Source organism: Pelodiscus sinensis, chromosome 1 (assembly GCF_049634645.1).
Source record: "Pelodiscus sinensis isolate JC-2024 chromosome 1, ASM4963464v1, whole genome shotgun sequence".
Taxonomy (NCBI): domain Eukaryota; kingdom Metazoa; phylum Chordata; order Testudines; family Trionychidae; genus Pelodiscus; species Pelodiscus sinensis.
Genome location: NC_134711.1, coordinates 249,944,595 through 249,966,499, shown reverse-complemented (window position 1 = coordinate 249,966,499; position 21,905 = coordinate 249,944,595). Strand labels below are relative to the sequence as shown.

Genomic DNA, 21,905 nt, shown 5'->3' with positions numbered 1-21,905 from the left:
ATACGTACTGGGCTAAAATCTCCACTCCATCAGAACTCTGTTAGGCTGCGTCTAGACTGCAGGCTTCTTGCACAAGAAGCTTTTATCGGAAGAGATCTTCACATGGCCTTGGACAACTGTCCATTGCAGTTTATTTTTCTGTAACATCACCTATTGGCACATCTTTTACAGTAATCCTTAACCATAGAGTTATTCCTACGTTACCCACTCATGTCAAGCATTTTCTAGCCCATAGACTTGAGCTAAAATATTACAGGCTTCGCATCCCAGCTGTGCTTTATTTAATATAACTAATACACAATCATCGTTCCTAAATACTTATAAGTATTATAGTTATATCCATTTAACTTTCATTGATTATATATGAAGTAGCATATGAGTGGAGCATAATGCTAAGTACAATAAATGGATGATTAATAGGCTATGCTTTCTTGACTCCATGTGTCACATGTTGGTAAGAGATACACATAGGACAGGTGCTGCAGGAGATAATTACGTTGGCTTCATTTGTGTTGCAAGTTCTTTGTTTCCATGGCTTCTGCTGTGCATGACCACATACACGTGATCTTAGATTCTTTTTGTCTGGACCTGGGCCTATGCTCAGATGTCCTTGTGCCCCTTGACCAAGAGCACGAAGGCAGAGCAGAGCCAACCGTTCCTCCATTGTTTCTTAACTGACTGTGGTGTAATAAGATGAAACACCTTCAGTTCCTGATTTAATCGGCATGTTTTGTGTTTTATTGTTAACTTTTTTATGCTTATTGGCAAAAAACCTTTGAATAAACTTACGAATATTGCTACTCCTGGGATTCTAGCAGCTAAGGCTCAGACGTGATTGATCTTTTGCTGCTGCTTCAAAAGGATGCACAGAGAGGGAGACCTGCCTCAGCCTTTTTCTACTGGAGTGCTAACCACCTCTTTAGAGTCTGGAACAAAACATCCTACAATCTTCAGCAGTAACTTCTGGCTAGTACTCCTCTGTGCTCTCTCTACACCAAAATCATTTCTCAGTTTTCACAGATTGAACCTCTTGATTATTGAGACTGGTAAAGCAGTTGAAACCTCCACTACCCAGTTTTCAGAAAGGGGTAGGAAGAAGTAGCTGTCCAGAGGCAAGCATAGACCAATCACATTCTCTGGTGCCTACTGAAAATGAAACAACAAAGCCTATTTTGTGTGTGTGGAGGGGGGGAGAGTCATGTCCCTCAGGCGAAAGGCAACTCATATTCCATGTTGGTTCCTTCTGATGTCTCATTAGCTGGTTGTCATGTAAACACTGTACTACCTGAAACTAGCATACATTTTCTTGGTACCAACAACTCCTCAATATTCTATGGAGAACCATAGTGTCTGAGAGACTGACCTCCAGAGTGGAGACATTTCCTGCACAGACCTTCTTGGTATCCATAACATTCTTTTAAGTTACTGTATAATGTCACCTCTGTTGTCTATAACCATTAGATATTCTGCCTCAGTACCAATTACTAATATTTTCACTGTACAGTGAGCTCCCTTGTTCAGACTGACTAAGATTCAGGACTGCCTTAGCACATGACAATTAGCTCTACCTTTGAAGAACTAGCTTCATTTTCTTCCTCCCCTACCAAACAAATCAGAGAAGCATCCTCTGGCCACTAGATTCCCAGTCTTGCTCATAAGAGTAAGGTGTTACGGAACACCTTCACACAGTCTACCTAGTAAACTGCCAGGGAAAGGAGCTGTTTTATCTGAATTCAAGAATGTCTTGATACATAGCAGGAAAACTTTTTTTTTTTTTTTTTTTTTTTTTTTTAACTTACGCAGCAAAATAAAGTTTTATATTTGGGGTGTGCATCCTCCCTTGGAAACCAACCCTTTTTTCTGTTATTCCGGGCTCTCTGCTAACCCTAAAAAATTGCAATTGTACCAGCTCCATCAGAGCACATTTAGCAGCAATAATTGCTGCTCGTCCTCTATTTCAGGTTTATATATTTACTCACCCTACAGCTACTAGATTTTTCAATTCTGATTTCTAATTAGATTTCTAATTCATATATTTTCTCCCATAGTCCCGTCCTTAATGACTCCCTTGTGAACCCTTAACAGCCTTACCATTTTACTTCCTATCTGTGAGTGCTGCATTTTTTACACACATAAAATGAGCTCATAGAATAGGGGAAATTCAGGGACTTATGGCTGATCTATCTTAAACAGTGTTCAGTAAAGATAAGATATGGCCAGACTCCATGTTTCTGCCAAAGGTGGTTTCCAATTTTCACTTAAATATGTTGATTCACCTTTAAAACTTGATCCATAATACTATTTGCATAAGTAACTGTTTTAGAATGTAGTAGCTAAGTTAAATCCAGCCATGCAGCTTCAAGCCATCAGGCAACATCTTTAAGAAGAATTCTAATTTCAGAAATTTGCAAGTTGGCTAATATAGATCTAGTGTTGTTCCTTAGCTGATGCGTCAACATCAGATGTCCTCATTGGTAGAGAAGTATTGCAATTTGTGTTATATAGGACTGCCAAATCCACCTCAGAATTGAGGTAACTGATTCTTCTTTGGTGACTAGCAATCAATGTTGAAAAACACTTGGAAGTAATGTCTGAGTATCTTCAGTAACTGATTTTCTAAGATGTGTTGACCAAGTGGATTTCACAACTCCCCCTACTTACTTTCTTCTATAGAATTCTATAGCCACAGTGTTCTTGTAACAGCAAAAAAACTGAGGGGTGGTGCCTTGTAGGCCTTTTATGCTTAATGGAGGGGGGAGGATCATGGCGACATAAAAGATGCAGATTTGATGTCACATGCATAGAGGTCATGTATACCAGAAGTGGAATTAATGTGAATACAATTACTGAAGTGAAACTTCATTCTTCAACGGGTTTGTTCCTTTGGGTACTCCAATTTGGGATGTGCATTTGCCCCCACACTTTTGTGAGTGTCAGTAGCATTCATTGTCCATTCCTTCATCTTGCGCATGCTTGTGCTCTGAAGCAAGGATATATAGGAAAGAGTGGAGTCAGTGGACCCACTGTCATTCCCAAAGCCTCCTTAGCTGCTTGCAGGTCAAGTTGGAGGGTTGGGGTGCCCACTTAGCTAATTTGGGTAACTTGCTAACATTTTTCTTATTTGATCTTCAGTGTTTTCTTTCTCGCTTGTGCTTGGGGGGGGGGGGGGGTTCCTGTCTTTCCTTTTTTGCCAAGTTTTGGCCTGTCATTGAACATAACTAGCTAAGAAAGGATGAAGATGGAGGGTTCGGTCAACATAACTCACCATCTGCAGCCTTTCCGAATGTCATACCCAAGATTTTGGGCATCAAGCGCACTCTGATCTCCCCACAGGTCTTTTTCCTACAGCAACAAGCAGTCTAGCTGCCTCTGCTATCTTGGAGAGACTCGCAGTCCCTCCAAATGTAAGATCTGCACTTCATACAAAAGCACATTTAAACTCAGGGAAGATAGATTACCGTATTTTCCGGCATATAAGACGACTTTTGATGTTAAAAAAACATCCCCCAAAAATTGGGGGTCATCTTATACGCCGGGTATACAGCTTTGCGGCTTTGCAAAGCCTCGGGGGAAGCCAGCGGCGGGGCAGCCCAGGCGCGCCGGGGCTGTCCCGCTGCTGGGGCGTCCTCAGAGGCTTTGCTCCCGGTTCCTCTGGTCTGCTGGGGACCGTCTCCAGCAGACCAGGGACACCGGGAGCAAAGCCGGGGAGGCGGAGGGGCGCTGGGGTATAAGACGAAACCCTATCTTTTAACTAAAAAATTAGGGGGTCGTCTTATACGCCCAGTAGCCTTATACGCCGGAAAATACGGTAAAACTCTTTATAAATAATTATCTGAGATCTGCAGGACCTGAGGAGCCTTCCCTGCTTCATCAGTTTCAGCTGCTCAAAGCACTCCAGAGACCATGGGGACCCTTCAAAATGTTCCAAGTCATCAAAACGCAAACCCTGTTCTCAAAAACAAAAAGAAAAAAAGAGGGGAAACGTCATCTTCTCAAACTGCATCTCAAACTGAATGGGTACTGCTAGGGGTGCTCGCTTTCAGGACTTCAAAGCTTGAGGCAAGCAGAACCCTGCAAGAGGCTATTCTAATGGCTGTATTCTAAAATGTGAAGTCCATTATGCTTACCACTGCTTGATACCCCAGGAGCCACTCAGTGCTGAACAACAGTGTATTCTATAAATCAATGCTGTTGAATGAGTCCTTCATCTGCATCTAAATCTCCATGCACAGTATCCATAAAATAATGAAACTGGTGTATATCTGAGCACATGGATCTATGGTTCATCTGTCAGATATAGAAGACCATAGCAGACTCCATGATGAGTCAGGTTTTCCACCCTGACCATGCATGAAAGGGAGTTAAATGATACAATGTTCTAGAAGATTTGCCTTACCTGTGATCTTCCAGAGATTTCTTTGATGCCATGTACTTGAAATCCTGACTATCTTGCTTAAGGAGGACACAATCACAGCATGTTGGAAGATGAGGTCACAAGATAATAAGAGTATGTATTCCTTTGTCTCCTGACACTGTTACTGAACAAGTTGAAACCGAAGAGATTAATGACTATTTTCTTAATGTCATTGTAGACATTACAGATAAGGTTCTAAGACCATGGTATGCAACCTGTGTAGCCTGTAAGATATTTTGTTTTGTTACCCATCAGAATTACCAGATTCTGCTTGTTTCCAGCCACATAGGTTTTTTTCCTACCAGTGTCACTAAAGTAACATGCACAAAAACCACAGGCACATGGAGTGAGGAACGTGCTTATTGCAGACAACATTGACTACTATGGTTCAGTTGGCATACCTTGCAAATTCTAGATACACAAGCACAGTTAGCAAAACTATCCTATCCTGGGATGCCATTGTGGGTATAACAATCTTGAAACTGATATTAAGGAGGGACACTCATTGTTGGCAGACAGGATACTTGGTTAGATGGACCTTTGGTCTGATCCAGTATGGCCATTCTTACTTTCCACTTACCAAGGTTGCCCATTCCTATATTGAGCTTTTTCAGCTGTTCCTGCAACCACCTCTCTGCTCCGCCTTCCTTTGACAGCAGATCTCACCTAGGTGTCAGGTCCATACCTCATCCGAACTTCTTGTCACTTCATTTCAGAGCATCACAAGTAGGTAGTTCTTCAGACCTCTAGCATAGACCAGAACAGCTCTTCAAACAGCAATGTGCAATACTAGAAAACCCACTACAAAGAAAACAGTTTCAGGAGTGGAATTTTGTCCCCATCTGGTATAGGCTATGAGCTGTAACTCCTTTTAAGTCTTCCTTTTCCATCATTATTGGTTACTTGCTAAACTTGAAAACCGTACGGTTATCATTAAGCTCAGTTAAGGCTTACCTAGTTGTCGTCATAGCCGCCTTTCCCTCCTTCCTCTCTTTCCTTCCTCCTCCTCAATTGTAGTTTTCATTCTTCACTCACTTGACCATTGCAAAGTTCATTAAAGCCTGTTTAAACTTTTTCCTACCCCCAAAAGAACCTACTCCTCTATAGGAACTCAGCTTAGTTTTCAATGCACTGAGGAAAACCCCATTTGAAACTATGGTGAGCTGTCCCCTCCTTCATATATCTTTCAAGGCCTCTTTTCATAGCCACCACCTTGGCTAGGAAAGCTGTTGACCCTTATGATTTACCCACTATTTATGTAGCACTCTTCACAGACATCCATGGTAGAAATCAGTGTCTGCTGATCTGCAGGACTCTACTCCCAGGAGATGCTGTGGTCAAAGGAAAAGAACATGGGATTGCCACTGATTTCCAGGAGGCAAACACTCATGCCAGCAGTTGCTCCTGGCTGTGCAGCTGTACTGGCACCACCCCCATCCAAGCTCTGCAATCCCAGACAGAACACAGACTGGGGGCTTCATGCTTTTCTTGTTTGACCACAGCATATCTTGGGAGTATAGCCCTGTGGATCAGTGGGTATCAATTTCTATCCGTTTATGGGTAGAAATTTGTATGCATGCAGGGCTCTATGTATATGGTGTTTATCATGATATGGTGACATTGTCTGAGATAGGAACTGAGGGTAGGAAAGTGATCATCAGAGTTCCATGTTAGCCGGGACATTCATTTACAGTGTCTTGTCCCAGCCCTCACTCTTCGAGAGAAGAAGCTAGTCTCCATATAATAGACATAAGAAAAGCTCCAGCTTTTTATCTTGATAGGACTAAGTCCTTCAGGAGTTCTATACTTTTTCATATCACAGAATGAAAGAGGACCTCATCTCCTCCAAAATGCTGTTGGGATGCTTATTAATCTGTTCCTATGCCTCAGAGGTAGGTCATCATCTTAGAGTGCTTGCTTATTCCACTTACTCAGTAGCATTACTGAAGTTCACTTGGGATGTTTGAAAGCCTGCAGCCTGGTCATCAGTGCATATGTTTTTTCAGCACTAGGCTATTATACATGCTTCCAGAGCTGGTGTAATTTGTGATGAGACTCTGTTCTAGTTCCATACTAAATCCATCTCCTGAGCAGTCTCCTCCATAATTGATATACTGCTCAAGAATCTCCTGCAGTGAAGCACCACAGGACAGCTGATCAAGGGACAGGTTGTAATTATAGCAATTGGGGGGTTTTAGATGGAGCATTCACAGGGACAAACTACAACCTGCCTTCCTTGCCCTCCTGTTTAGTCATTTTTTTGGACACTCTAGTTGAGAAGGAACTGGAACTGCAGTGGGACTGCTTTTTCCCTATGTACTCTTGCACTGGAGCATGAGACTATGTAGAGTACATGTGTGGACCCTCCATATCCTGAAATGGGGTCTTCACAGGGACAAAATATCTTGAACACCAGTTACTATACAACGTAAATTACCTCTCCTTCTCTAGCCATTTCAGGCCATTTTATTTCTGGTTGTGCCATCTGAGTGGTGCACAGTGGATTTAGCTGATAGGATAATCTGTCCTGAACTTTTTTCTTCACTGTCTATTTTTGGGGGGAAGGGGGAAAGTGAGAGAATATAAACTACATATGTATATGTGCACATGCCAAATACATTCTCTCATTCAGTGTGTATTAGGTTTTTAATTTAGTTGAAATTTGCCATTTGTGTACTTTTACTAAGCCATTTTGAGACAGTCAATTTAAAACTGCATTGTAGCCAAAAAAATTCTGCTCATTACAAGCATCATTACTATACCTGAAGGGCTATGGGAAAACACTTAATTACGGTTCAGGCTTGCATGTTTGGCAGCTGCCCGTTTCACGGTTTCCCTTGAATAGTCAGTCAATTTTGTAAGCCTTTTATATAGTCCGTAACTTTTGTATGCTTTTCACACAGTGGTGGGAGGTGGGGTGGGGAATCATCTTTAAAATGTAAAGATTGGGAAAACCACAAAAAAATCAGGGAGACATAAACAGGTAATTGACTTTTTTTTAAGCTACCCAGATTTGAAGTTGTGTGCCTGCAAGAGGTTTTAGTGCCTTAGTGTAAACGCTATAGTTGCTTAAGTGCAAGCATTTAACTTGGCTATATATGAGGGTTTTTTCTAATTTTGCACTGTTACAGAGGCGCTTCCACTGCTGGTGAGAGTTATTCAATCACCAGATGCCAAAGCCAAAGAAAATGTGAATGCAACAGAGAACTGTATTTCAGCAGTAGGAAAGATCATGAAGTTCAAGCCTGATTGTGTAAATGTTGAGGAAGTCCTTCCACACTGGTTATCGTGGCTTCCACTACATGAAGACAAAGAAGAAGCTGTTCATACTTTCAATTACCTCTGTGACCTAATTGAGAGGTAAGGTAAAAATGTATCTTGATATAATGCATAAAATAAGCATAATTGTGGTTTGCTTTTTTTATTGTACACCTTTTCCATTAATGGGTCCTGTACTTTTATTTCTCTCGCATATGAATGTATACACATTATCTTGAACATGGGAGTTAGCCTTACTAATGAGGTATGAAAGAAATGTTAACATTTTGTCATATATATTTTTAATGAAAATCATAAGCCAGCTCAGTCAACAAAGAGAAATTCATGAAGCCAATGACTTGTCTGATTTTTTTTTTTTAAACTAAAAATATCCATGACAGAATGGGAAGGGGTTTGACAGCTGTGAGGTGGCTGGGAGATCTGGTAGTCCCCACCTCCCGTAGGACTCCGAGCACTAGCCAGGGAGCCACAGGGGTCCCCCTGTCATGCCACAGAGCTATGGGATACCCTGCTGCTCATGGAGGCTCAGAGCTTGTGGGCCCAGCTGCTTCAGGTATCGGGGTATCTGACAGCCTGGAAGGTGGCAGAACCCTCTCAGGGTATGTCTACACTACCCCGCTAGTTCGAACTAGTGGGGTAATGTAGGCATACCGCACTTGCAAATGAAGCCCGGGATTTGAATTTCCCGGGCTTCATTTGCATAAGCGGGGAGCCGCCATTTTTAAATCCCCGCTGGTTCGAACCCCGTGCAGCGCGGCTACACGGGGCACGAACTAGGTAGGAGGAGTAACGGTAGTTCGAACTAGGAAGCCTAGTTCGAACTACCTAGTTCGTGCCCCGTGTAGCCGCGCTGCACAGGGTTCGAACCAGCGGGGATTTAAAAATGGCGGCTCCCCGCTTATGCAAATGAAGCCCGGGAAATTCAAATCCCGGGCTTCATTTGCAAGTGCGGTATGCCTACATTACCCTCCTAGTTCGAACTAGGAGGGTAGTGTAGACATACCCTCAGTCAATAGGGCTGAAGTCACAGTGTTGGCATGTAGTACAATCATTGTCCTGCAGCAAATTCTAATACTCCCTAAATAGGTGTTCTATCCTTCTAGTGTTCTTTTATTATAGTTATCCAGTCTTGGAAGTGCTTATATAGCTTATAAAAGCCCAAAATCTTCTGGAAAGTTTTGACAGTTGGGTGAAATCTGTGTACAGTTTACAATCTATCACTGATACATTTTACAGCTACTGGTAGAGCTGAAAATTTGCTAACTGAATTCTCAACCTTAGTTTTCTTTGGGTGCAGACACTCATCCTATTCCACATGCAGTTAGTCATATTGTGGTCAGAATCCTTGAATTGCAAGCATATATAAACAGACGTGTAACCCATTTACCCTAGTCAGATCCCTATTTCTGGATATAAACCTCTCTGCTGCAAGTAATCCCATAGGGTACACCTACACTACAGAAAAGATCAAAGCTGCCACTGTCAATCTTCAAGAGTTCAAATTAATGGGTCTAGTTAAGACAGCTAATTCAAACTGAGAGGGACGCTCCGGTCAATGCCAATAATCCTGCTTCCATGAGGAGTAAGGGAAGTCGAAAGAAGAGTGTTCTCCCTTCAACTTCCTGCAGTGTGGATAGCGCCAAAAGTCGAGTTAGGCTACTTCGACTTCAGCTATGCAATTAACGTAGCTGCAGTTGTGTATCTTGATTCAACCTTGTCCCATAGTGTAGACATAACCATAGTGATCTGCTCCAAAACCTCAGGAGCCTGCCAAATGTTATTATGAAACATTTTATCTAGCCTGGAAGGTAAAAAGTAGGTCTAAAGTTACAGTCCTTTCCTGACTGGTAGGGCAGCCTTTGCCACACGATCATCTGCAAACATTGTCAACCTTTCCAGACCAAAAAACTGGTTTTGTTTAACTCAGGTGCTTGACTCTCATGAGAATATAGCATCTCACTATGATTGATGGTACTTGTTCTCACAAGATGGGCTACATCTGGAATGGCCTCACAGTGACTTAGCCTTGCTTTTCCTGAATGATAAACAGTGAGCCTGTAGGATGCATGCTACCGGATTTACTTTGAGATGAACCTGATAGTAGAGTTGATTGCAAACTTATCAGAAAATTGTCGATTTGTAAAAACCAAAGTGTTAGCAGATCAGGGTCGGTTTTGCAGAATGTTTGTTTCCATTTGACAATTTCAAAACTTCAAAAATGTCTATAAACAACTTAGTTTTTCACTTTTGAAATGGCTTTATGAAGCTTAGTAATTATACAAAAGATTAAATAGCAGTCCATTCAATTTTTTGGATTGGTGGTTCTCAAACTTTCAGGATCTTGACTTTTTTTTGTCCTTTTGTGGGATGGCAAGAGTTTTCCATCCAGATCAACCAGCTGCTTATATATTCAAGAGTCCAATCCTTACGAAAATTGCTGCCTAACACTTGACTTGTCTTAGAAAAGATTGGACAGTGATGGCATTAATCTAATCATGAATTTAGCCAAAAGTGTGCCACCTGGTAATTTATAGGATCCTGGATCCTTCTGAGTCCAGCTTAAGGCTTTGGTAGTGTACTGAGAATACTTACTGCTGTTGTCAGTAGGTGTATCCACCCATAAAGGAAATCTATGCTCATCCTGCTGGAGTACTCTATCCTATTAGATAATGTTGTTTTGAGTCCCTCATAGTGTGGTGGAACTTAAGTTAACTTTAATATGAGGTGTATTCATACATAAATGAGACCTGGGCATAGAAGTCTGATTCTGTGGCTGCATAGCAGAATCTGGAGTGGACAAACTAATCTCTGCTAGTGTTCAGGTTGCTAAAATCACTAACTTTCCAGAGGGGTTAAAAGTAATCCTCTCTCAACCTGCCATTTATATCCATCATAATTGGTGAAAAGTATTTGGAAAATACCCCATTGCTCAGGGAAACTTTCAGTGCCATGTGGAGGGTGGCAGTTTCTTTTAAACAATTCGAAAGAATAATAAGAGGCCAATATATTTTCATCGGGAGTCTCTTTCCTGACCTGAAAAACAAAATGGAATCCTACAAAAAGTGGAAACATGGACAGATTTCTGAGAACAAAGAATAAAACAAGCATGTAGGAAAGAAGAAAAGCAAAGCATAAAGGACTTGCATGTAGTAAGGGACATGAAAGGCAAGAGGAGATTATTTTAATACATAAGAGGCAAGAGAAGAATGAAGGAAAGTGTAGGTTCTCTGCGTAACAGGGAAGGAGAGCTAATTTATGACATCTGAGGTGTTGAATGCTGTTGTCATTCTTCACTAAAAGGTTAATAGTTACCACCAGATAATCAACACAGTGTAATATTAATAAAAACTAAGGAACATAAGCCAAAGAGGGAAGAAGGAGTTGAAGAATGTTTAAGAACATAAGAATGGCCATAGAGGGTCAAGCTAATGGTCAGCTAGCCTGCTAGCCTGTTTTCCCATGTGACCAGTGCCAGATGTATGAGGGGAAACGAATAGATCAGAGCAGTTGAGTGATCTGTCCCCTGTTCTCCACTCCATCTTACTTATGGTTTAGGAACACTTGGAGCATTGGGGTTGTCCCTGACCATCTTAGCTAGTAGATATCGATGGACCTATCATCCACAAATTTATTTAATTCTTTTTTGAACCCAGCTGCAGATTTCACAACCTCTTCTGGCAATGAATTTCACTAGTTGACTGCTTTGTGGAAGAAGTACTTACTTAGATTTTAAATCTGATCCCTATTTATTTCATCAGGTGACCCTTAGTTCTTGTGTTACATGAAGGAGAAAATAATTCTTCTCTATTCACTGTCTTCCCCACTATTCATGATTTTATAGACCTCTGTCATATTCTCTCTTAGGCCAGATCTATACTACACCTGTAAGGTCAGCTTAAGGCAGTGGTTCACAACCTTTTTTACACTACAAACTGGCAAACCCATTCACAAACTTTTGGCAAACTAGTAACATTTTATTTGCATATTCTGCCAAAAGCCCTGGTCCCCAGAGCCACTGCAAACAGCTTCAGCTCCACCAGTCCCCTGCTCCTTAGTCTCCCAGTGCCAGCCTCCTGTTTCCAGAGTCCCACCGCCTGAGGGGGCCATGTCACAGGGCCCCGGCCACTAGAGGAAGGGCTGAAGCTAGGTCCAGGACCACATGGTGTCTGCCTTGTTGTTCCTCGGGTGGGGCAGCTGCCCGCCATGTGGCCCCGCACTAGAACAGCTGAGCAGCTACTGTGTCACTCTGTTCAGTAAGTGGGCGGGCCTCAGGGAAGCTGAGCTGTGTATCCTAGCCCCCAGAGCCGCCACAGCCCAGCAGGTCACGGTTTGCAGACTGGCATTGGTCTGCAGACTCATAGTTGAGAACCACTGGCCTTAAGGTACAGAAATCCAACTATGTAATTAACGTAGCTGGAGCTCACTATACCCTAAGTTGAGCGAGGTGCATTCTTCATGGTGGGAGGTCAATGGAAGCAAACACTGCTTTTGGCTTCCCTTACTCTTCATGAATTGAGGAGAACTGGTGCCTCCTGGAGGTACCGTCAGCAGTCAATTTAGCAAGTTCCTTACTAGATCCGTTAAACCAAACGCCAGAAGGTCACTCTCCAGTGCAGCAAGTAGAGACGTGGCCTTAGTCACCTCTTTTCCAAGCTGAACTTTGATTTTATAAACATTGAATTTCATCTGCAATTTTGTTGCTCTACTTACCTAGTTTTAGGCAATCCCTTGATAGCTTTTTGCAGTTAGTTTTGGATTTAATTAATTTGAGGAATTTTGTATTGTCTGCAAGTCATGCTATCTCAGTTCATAAATTATCTAGAAAATTTGGATAAACATTGAAGAGCATTGGTTCCAGTACAGATTCTTGGGACCACTGTTGTTTATCTCTTTCCATTGTGGAAAAATGACTATTTATTAGAATAACAGAATACCAGAACTGGGAGGGACCTTGAGAGATCATCAAGTCCAGTCCCCTGCCCTCACTGCAGGACCATCTAGATCATCTCTGATAGATGTATGTTAAACCTAAACTTAAATATCTCAAATGATGGAGATTCCACAACCTCCCAAGGGCAATTTATCTCAATGTTAATCACCCTGAGAGTTACAGTTTTTCCTGATGTCCAACCTATACATCCCTTGATGCAATTTAAGCCATTGCTGCTTGTCCTATCATCAGAGGTCAAGGAGAACAATTTTTCTCCCTCCTCCTTATAGCATAACTTTAGGTATTTGGTATTTGAAAACTGCTATCATGTCTTTTTTACTCTTATCCCAAACTAAACAAACAGTTTTTTCAGTCTTTCCTCACAGGTTGTGTTTTCTTGACCTTTAATCATTTTTGTTCTTCTCTGAACCTTTTCCAGTTTCTGCCCCTCTTCTTTGAAATGTTGTGCCTGTGCCTAGAACTAGACACAATACTTCAATTGAGGCCTAAGTGCAGAGTAAAGTGAAAGAATTATTACTTGTGTCTTGCTCACAGCTGTTTTCTTGTCTTTATCTGGTTACTTATCTGTGGGAGAAATCCTACCTTTTATCTCATGACTGCTTACTTAAGAGCCTTTAGTGGGAGCCTTGTCAAAGGCTTTTGGAAAGTCAAAATACACTATGGCTGTGTCTACACTGGGCCACTTAAACTTATTCATTACAAACTGGGCCAGTTTGTACTTAAACTTATTCATTACAAACATGGAGACAGAAGCCCAGCAGCAGAGTGGGGGCTATCCTGTTTATTGCATTGAGTGTAACATGTATGATTACCTGCCCTGTGGGCGGGTGGCGTATATGTGCACCCGTTGCAAGGAGCTCCTGACCCTCAGAGACCAAGTTCGGGCTTTGGAGGACAGGGTGGCTGAACTGGAGGAGCTAAGGGAGCTAGAGAGCTATGTTGATGAGACTTTCCGGGACACTGTAGTACTGTCCCACCTCCAGTCTGAGAGCCCCAGTGTTCTTAAGGAGGATGAAAATCTCAAGGGAACAGAGCATTTAATGGGAGCAGAGGGAAACCATCCCATAGTTGGGACCTTCCTCCCAGAGGATGTTGCGGTATCCTCTTGCACTGAGGATACCTCTGATAGGGAGGGAATGCCAGCTAGGAAGAGTTAGGTGTTAGTAGTGGGTGATTCGATCATTAGAAACATAGATAGTTGGGTTTGTGATGACCGGGAGAACCGTATGGTCACTTGCCTGCCTGGTGCGAAGGTTGCGGATCTCTCGAGGCATCTAGATAGACTTATGTGTAGTGCTGGGGAGGAGCCGGTGGTTGTGGTACATGTAGGTACCAATGACATAGGGAAGGGTAGGAGAGATGTCCTGGAGGCCAAATTTAGGCTGCTAGGAAAGAGACTGAAATCCAGGACCTCTATGGTGGCGTTCTCGGAAATGTTTCCAGTTCCACGCGCAGGGCCAGATAGGCAGGCAGAGCTTCAGAGTCTCAATGCGTGGATGAGACGATGGTGTAGGGAAGAGGGGTTTAGATTTATTAGGAACTGGGGACACTTTTGGGAGAGGGGGAGCCTATAAAGGAAGGATGGGCTCCACCTAAACCAGGGTGGAACCAGACAGCTGGCACTAAACATTAATAAGGCCGTAGAGCAGTTTTTAAACTAAGAGAGGGGGAAAGCCGATTGGTGCGGAGATGCACGTAAATCGGAGAGAGACTTCTCTTAGAGGAGAATCCGTTGATAGAGATTTTCTAAGCTGTAGTCAGAAAGAGAGGAGGGGAGAGGGCAAACCATTGGCCAGAGCTGACAAACAACCACATAGAAAGGAATCCAATGCATCAGAGAAGGGCAGACAAATAAGCAGTGGCAAATTTTTAAAGTGCTTGTACACAAATGCTAGGAGTCTGACTAATAAGATGGGTGAACTAGAGTACCTTGTATTAAATGAGGAGATAGACATAATAGGCATCACTGAAACCTGGTGGAATGAGGAAAATCTGTGGGCCACAATCATACCGGGATATAAAATATATAGAAAGGATAGAGCAGGCCGGGTGGGTGGCGGAGTGGCACTGTATGTGAAAGATAATGTAGAATCAAATGAAATAAAAATATTAAGTGAATCAACATGTTCCATAGAATCGCTATGGATAGAAATTCCATGCTCCAATAATAAGAAATTAGCAGTAGGGATATATTACCGACCACCTGACCAGGACAGCGATACTGACATAGAAATGCTGAGGGAGATTAGAGAGGCTACCAAAATAGAGAACTCTATAATAATGGGGGATTTTAATTACCCCCATATTGACTGGATACATGTCACCTCAGGAAAAGAAGCAGAGATAAAATTTCTCAATGGCTTAAATGACTGCTTCTTGGAGCAGCTAGTGCAGGAACCCACAAGGGGAGAGGCAATTCTCGATTTAGTCCTGAGTGGAGTGCAGGATCAGGTCCAGGATATAACCGTTACAGGACCGCTTGGGAATAGTGACCATAATATAATAACATTCAACATTCCTGTGGTGGGAAGAACACCTCAGCAGTCCAGCACCCTGGCATTTAATTTCAAAAAGGGGAATTACACAAAAATGAGGAGGTTTGTTAAACAGAAATTAAAAGGCACAGTGACTAGAGCCAAATCCCTGAAAGCTGCATGGAAACTTTTTAAAGACACCATAATAGAGGCCCAACTTAAATGTATACCCCAAATTAAAAAACATAGCAAGAGACCTAAAAAAGAGTCACCATGGCTTAACCATCATGTAAAAGAAGCAGTGAGGGACAAAAAGGTATTTTTTAAGAAGTGGAAGTCCAATCCTAGTGAGATAAATAGAAAGGAACATAAACACTGTCAAATCAAGTGTAAACATGTAATAAGAAAAGCAAAAAAAGATTTTGAGGAACAGCTAGCCAAAAACTCAAAAAGAAATAACAAAATGTTTAAGTACATTAGAAGCAGGAAGCCTGCTAAAAAGCCTGTGGGTCCCCTAGATGATCGAGCTATAAAAGGAGCAATCAAGGACGATAAAGCCATTGCGGAGAAACTAAATGATTTCTTTGCTTCAGTCTTCACGGCTGAGGATGTTGGGGAGATTCCTGAATCTGCACCGTCCTTTGTGGGTGATGAATCTGAGGAACTGTCCCGGATTGAATTGTCATTAGAGGAGGTTTTGGAACAAATAGAAAAACTTAATGTTAACAAATCTCCGGGACCGGATGGCATTCATCCAAGGGTTCTAAAAGAACTTAAATGGGAAATTGCTGAGCTATTATCTGTGGTTTGTAACCTATCCTTTAAATCGGCTTCCGTACCTAATGACTGGAAGGTAGCCAACGTGACACCAATATTTAAAAAGGGCTCTAGAGGCGATCCTGGCAATTACAGACCGGTAAGTCTAACTTCAGTACCGGGAAAATTAGTCGAAACAATTGTAAAGAATAAAATTGTGAATCATGTAGAAGAACATAATTTGTTGGACAAAAGTCAACATGGTTTCTGTAAAGGGAAATCCTGTCTTACTAATCTATTAGGGTATGTCTACACTACCCCGCTAGTTCGAACTAGCGGGGTAATGTAGGCATACCGAACGTGCAAATGAAGCGGGATTTGAATTTCCCGGGCTTCATTTGCATAAGCCGGCCGGCGCCATTTTTAAGTGCCGGCTTGTTCGAACCCCGTGCAGTGCGGCTACACGCGGCACGGGCAAGATAGTTCGAACTAGCAAGCCATTCCAAACTATCTGTACACCTCGTGGAAGAGGACCCAGGATATTAAACCAGTCCGTATAACTTTGATACCTGGAAAGATACTGAAACAAATATTGGACAACCAGTTTGTGAGCGTTTAGGGGGTGATACGATTATGAAGAATAGTGGACATGGATTTGTCAAGAAGAAGTAATACTAACCCCACTTAATTTTTTTTTTTAAACTGGATTAGTGTTTCTCAGTGTCTGGTTTGTGGACTGATGCTGGTCCCTCTGCTCTCCCTGATAACAGTTTAGAAAGGCAATAAGTGAATCCCTGGTGTTAAATAGGTTGAGAAAACGTGGCCTAGAGAATGGGGAAGGAATGGTAGGAATGATATGGAGGTCAGGATTAGAATTCAAAAAAACATTGACAAATTGAAGGAGTCGTCTAAAATCAAAGTGAAATTCAATAAAAGATGGTGTACTATTCAGAAGGACTCTCACACACAACTACAAAATGGGGAATTAACTGGCGTGGTGGTAGTACTGGAAAAAAACTGTTATAGATGCCCTACGTTTATTTGGCCCTGCCTCAAGGGACTTGTTCTTCCTGAGTGCTGGGGGCAATACTTGAAGTAATTTTGGGTGTGTACACTGACGGGCTCAACTCTAAATAAGCTACGCAAATTGAGCTACATTAATTGTGTAACTTATTTCGAAATAGGGAGCGTCTACACAGCACTTATTTCGAAATACAGCACTCTTCCTCCAGCTTCCCTTATTCCTCATACAACAAGGGTCACAGGAGTCATAGTAAGAAGTCCTCCAGCTTGACAGTATTTTGACACTATTTCAAAATAACTGCCTGCTGTGGACCAAATTATTTCAGAATAGCACTTGTTTTGAAATAGTGTTGCAGTATAGACATACCCTTCCGGACCTATGATTAATCTTCTTGGTTTAGAGTGTGATGAGGACTCGTGAAGTATACACGTGTTAAATCTGGTGCTTAGTATAAACCAGGGTTTAAAATAAAAATGGTATTGGTAACATTAGTAGATAGCTTTATGATGATAGTTGTGTGCCCATAAGATACCAGTTAGACTTTTCAGCTGCCTTTAAGACAGTCCCCAATGGTATTAATCTCCCTGATTTTACATAACTCCCTTTAATCTCCTCAACTCTTTTGATTATCACTAACCCTTTTCATATTTAAGAGTCCTTCTAGTATTCCTCACTTGAGATCAAGAGAGGCTGGTTGACTCTTCCTTTGGAGCCAGTCAGTATCACTTTCCATCTTGGAGAGAGGGGAGTAAATCAGTTATGTTGAATTTATAAAATTTTCCAGATCTTAAAATTACAAAAATAGAATTTTGTTCTAGAACAGATGTACTTAATGACGCTGGATAATTTAAGGTATGATTGTGCAATTGTAAAAAATCAGAAATGTCTTGAAATGCAGTTACTTTACATGTTAGACTGCTAATCCTGGCCTATTTGTAATGTGTATACTTTTTTGTTCTCTATCAGTAACAACCCAATTGTCCTTGGTCACAACAACTCTAATCTTCCCAGAATATTCAGTATAATTGCGGATGGTGAAATTCACGAAGCTATTAAACATGAAGATCCATGCACCAAACGGTTGGCTAATGTTGTTCGTCAAGTGCAGGTGAATGTAAATTTATTTTAATGTAAAGGAGTCATTCTAGTTTGCTATTTCAGATGAAAGAATTGTAAAACTAATATTCAGAACCTAGTCTCAGTAATAAATATGATGCTCTAACCAGTATTGACCCAAGAAGAAATATTCCAAATGGATTCCTTATAAGACTATGCACATTTAATTTAGATTTATCTTGATAACATTGTGTAAGGTACTTAAAGTAGATGATGTATCTCTTTATGACCCAAATAATTTTTGAAGCTTTCATAAAAAATGTGAACACGTGGAAACAGCTGTATGGTTACCTTGTACATAATTCTTTTTAATCGCCTTTATCTTTTCTCAGATTATTTGAGCTACACTACTTAGTTTCTAAAGATTAATTTTGTATTTCATGCAAAATATATTAGAATGACCCAAAAGCTGGGCAGCTACATGGCAATGATACCCAAGCTTATTCAAGATGAACTTTGGGAATCCTATGTTGGAGAAGACTCAGTTGAGTGGGAGTGCCAGCTCCACAGCTATCTGCTACTTCTAGTATACATTGAACTTCCCTGATCTGGCACCCTCGGGACCTGACTGGTCCTAAATCAAGGAATTTGACAGATCAGATGAAGTCAATGCCCAGGGGGCTCCACGCTCTTAGCTGCTTTGTCTGGCAATGTTCCTGGCCCCAGCCTGCTGGCTTATCCCCGTGAGTGCTCCCATGGCGATGCTGGACCAGGGGTGTTGCCAGACTAAAAGTGTGGATTACGGAGTTTCAACTTGTACACAGTGTCATTGACTGCATTGTGGGTTTCAGTGGAAACTGCTTGTGTAAGGGCACTTATAAAAGAGCAAGCAAAACCTGTAAATTACGTAGTACTAGTCAGAAGGGACAAAAAGAAGGCAGTACTGAAATGTATTTTAGGGATTTTTTAGATAAGACTTCAAACTCTGGTTGACCTATACAAAATACAATCACATTTCACTTAAGTCTCTGTCATTACTCCCAGCGACAAATCTTATTTATTCCGAGCTAATAAACTTGTCCAACCTGTGCTCAAATGGCAAAAATGAACATTTTTTGATAATATAGGTGACTGATGAAACAAGGCCTTTAATGAAAGGAAAGGTGCTTCCACCTTCATTATTATGGCAAAATAAAGCAGCCCTACTTAGAGACTCAATTTCTTTATAAACTTGCATAGTTCGTAACTACCTCCTGTGGAAGTTGGTGAAGGAGCAATGAATAGCAGGAACAGAGCTTACTCCCAGGGGAATTCTCCATCTAAAAATTCTGAATACAATATTAAAATTCTGCAAAATTTTGCATAGTCAACCCTATATAATCATGCTAGTTTCAATTATTTTGATTTTATTTCAAAATACCTGTCAGGAAGTAATCCTGTAACATTAAAAAAGAAATCCCTACAACAACCCAGTTCTTGTTTCTCTGTCTCCGTCTCCTCTCCCCCCCCCCCCCCCCCCCCCCCCCCGAGCCCAGCCACAGGGCCAGACATTCTCACCCCTCCAGAGCTTTGTCAGAGTCCCCGTCAGTCACCTATACCTGCTTTTTCCCTCCAGAGCCTAGCTGCAGGGCCAGACACTGCGGGGAGAGGGGGAGGGGGATGGGGAGGAGGAGGGGGAGAGGGAGAGAGACACGCTGGATCCTGGGCTTGTATGGCCTCCTCCCTCTAGGGGAGACAAGGAACTGCAGCTGCTGGGAACCCTTAAACTCCTTGCTCCTTCCCCCAGCAGTGTATTCTATTTGTGAACTGGGCTCAGCTGGGTCCGGTGGCCTTTAGTGACTGCCAGCAGCTCTGCAGCACTAATACTGGGGGTGGGGGGGGGTGAAATTCTGCACAGAACATTAATTCTTCCCAAATTCTGCATTGTGCAGTGGCGCAGAATTCTCCTAGGAATAAGAGGGACATACATATAGGTTGCTCAAGGAAACAATATCTGATTGAGAGTGGCAGTTTTAAAATTAAACATGTGCCCTTTATCTAAGAGTACTGCAGAACTTAAATGTCAGAATCTCACTGTCTATGCAAAATACTTAATATTGTACCAAAACAATCAAATAAAGGCCCTTGTTTGTTAGAATGTATTTAGAACACTGAATCTCTCAGTAAACCACATCTTTACATTTTTGTGATTGGACCCAATGGATCCCTTTTTAAATATGCTGTGAAAGAGTAAATGAAAACCTTCAGTGTAGAACTGATGTTAAAATATGTCACACAGAAATCTGGTTCTGGAAGTTTAAACACCTTAACTGAGACTTATCAAAAACCACTGTGGAGATCTAAGCCAGTTTAATACAGTAAATATCAACTTTATCTCCTTTGCTATACTGAGACAAGTTAGTGTCTGTTCACAAGCCTGTGTTGACTGCTGTGCTGAATAAATACTTCCCACTTAGTGTCTTTATTTGAAAGGATTATAATACTTGGAAAATATTTAGTACCATTAAAATAAATCACTTTTGTGGATATAGCAAGACAAAAAATTATATGGGTAAGGATGCCCAGCCTCTTTTGAAAGTGATTTATCCATGTTCAGGCATAACAGTTAACATGTTTATGCTCTTATTCAAAGGAGAACAAATTGCTGTGTTACTTATCTATGGAAGAATACAGGGCTGCATTTAGCTTGTGTGTTTTTTTGCGTTTAATTCTGGGAAGTCACTAGGCGTTTCAGATCTCCTACTGATACATTGTCTATACACTTGCACCAATTTAACTAAATTTTTAGAAAAAAGCTTTATTTACACTGATGCAATTTTGAGTGTAGGCCAGAACTGTCTGTTTGGCATAACCTAGGGCAGGAGTGGGCAATGGGGAGAGCAGTCACATCCAGTCTGCCAGTTATTTTATTTTGCCTGCCACAGTCCAGCTTGTAGCAGATGGTCTAATGGTGCTAGAGGCAAGAAGGGAGGGTGGTGGCACAATGTATATGTCCTGTAATACTGCAGCAAGAAAGTCTATATTTATTTTTCATTGTTTTCCAGACCTCTGGAGGACTATGGACAGAGTGCATATCACAGCTCAGTGCAGACCAACAGGCAGCTATACAGGAGCTCCTGAACTCTGCTTGAAGGGCCTTAATTATCATCTGCAAGAAAACTAACTCCAAATAAACATTTACCCTATTGTTTAGGTTTCTTTGTTTTGTTTTTGAGCAAAAAAAAACAAACTGTAGAGCGTGTAGGCCATTCTTTTGCAACTTGCAGGCATTGGAAGCAAGAAGAAGCACTCTTTCAGAATGGTGTTTAATCAATTTCTATCCCACAACACTGAAGAAGCTCTCTCTAAACCCTGCAAAAGCACTGAAGAGTATTTTTTTAATGGTATCAGCCATCTATATGATGGTAAAAAGGAAACAAATTGAATTTCTCATTAGATATAATGAATTAAGAAACAGCTTTAAGACCAGTTACTCAGCAGTAATGTACATTATAGCAGATAACATTTCTGTACACCTAGTATTAATTGTATTAATTGGAGTGAATCTTTTTTTAGGGTAGTAAGTGCCCTTCTACCCAGCAAGCCACTAGATCAAAATATGAAAAATTGAAGATTAATATTGAGCATGAAGATCTCATTGATGCCACTGTTTTCCAAACAAGGCTTGTCTAGTGACTCAATGAGAGAAGCTGTTCAACTTCCAGTCCTTGAATGTGAAGTGTCTTTGGCATGTCTGGCAGTATCTCATTCACTCGTCAATAAATGACATTGAAATACAATAAGAAGCTTGTGTAAAAGTTCAGTGCTGTGTGGTTTTTATTCATTGTTTCCTCCTATGAAAAGATACAAAGAGCAAACATTACAAGCCATAATTTTAAGATATTTGAAATTTTCTGTACAATTTGTCTAACCCAAACGTCCTGCTTTCTTGTTTCTTTGATTTTAACCATT

At 41.4% G+C, this 21,905-nt stretch overlaps 1 protein-coding gene across 2 annotated transcripts in view; it reads left to right on the top strand.

The window, feature by feature from the left end:
- Positions 1 to 21,142, top strand: part of IPO5 (importin 5) — a 127,367-nt gene extending 106,225 nt beyond the window's left edge. For both annotated transcript variants that reach the window (XM_075918783.1, XM_006119706.4), the window contains exons 24-26: positions 7,546 to 7,774; positions 17,865 to 18,006; positions 20,999 to 21,142. In XM_075918783.1, coding sequence (XP_075774898.1) covers positions 7,546 to 7,774; positions 17,865 to 18,006; positions 20,999 to 21,085 — 458 coding nt within the window. In that variant the 3' untranslated portion in view covers positions 21,086 to 21,142. The remainder of the gene's footprint in view (positions 1 to 7,545; positions 7,775 to 17,864; positions 18,007 to 20,998) is intronic.
- Positions 21,143 to 21,905: the final 763 nt, after the last annotated feature.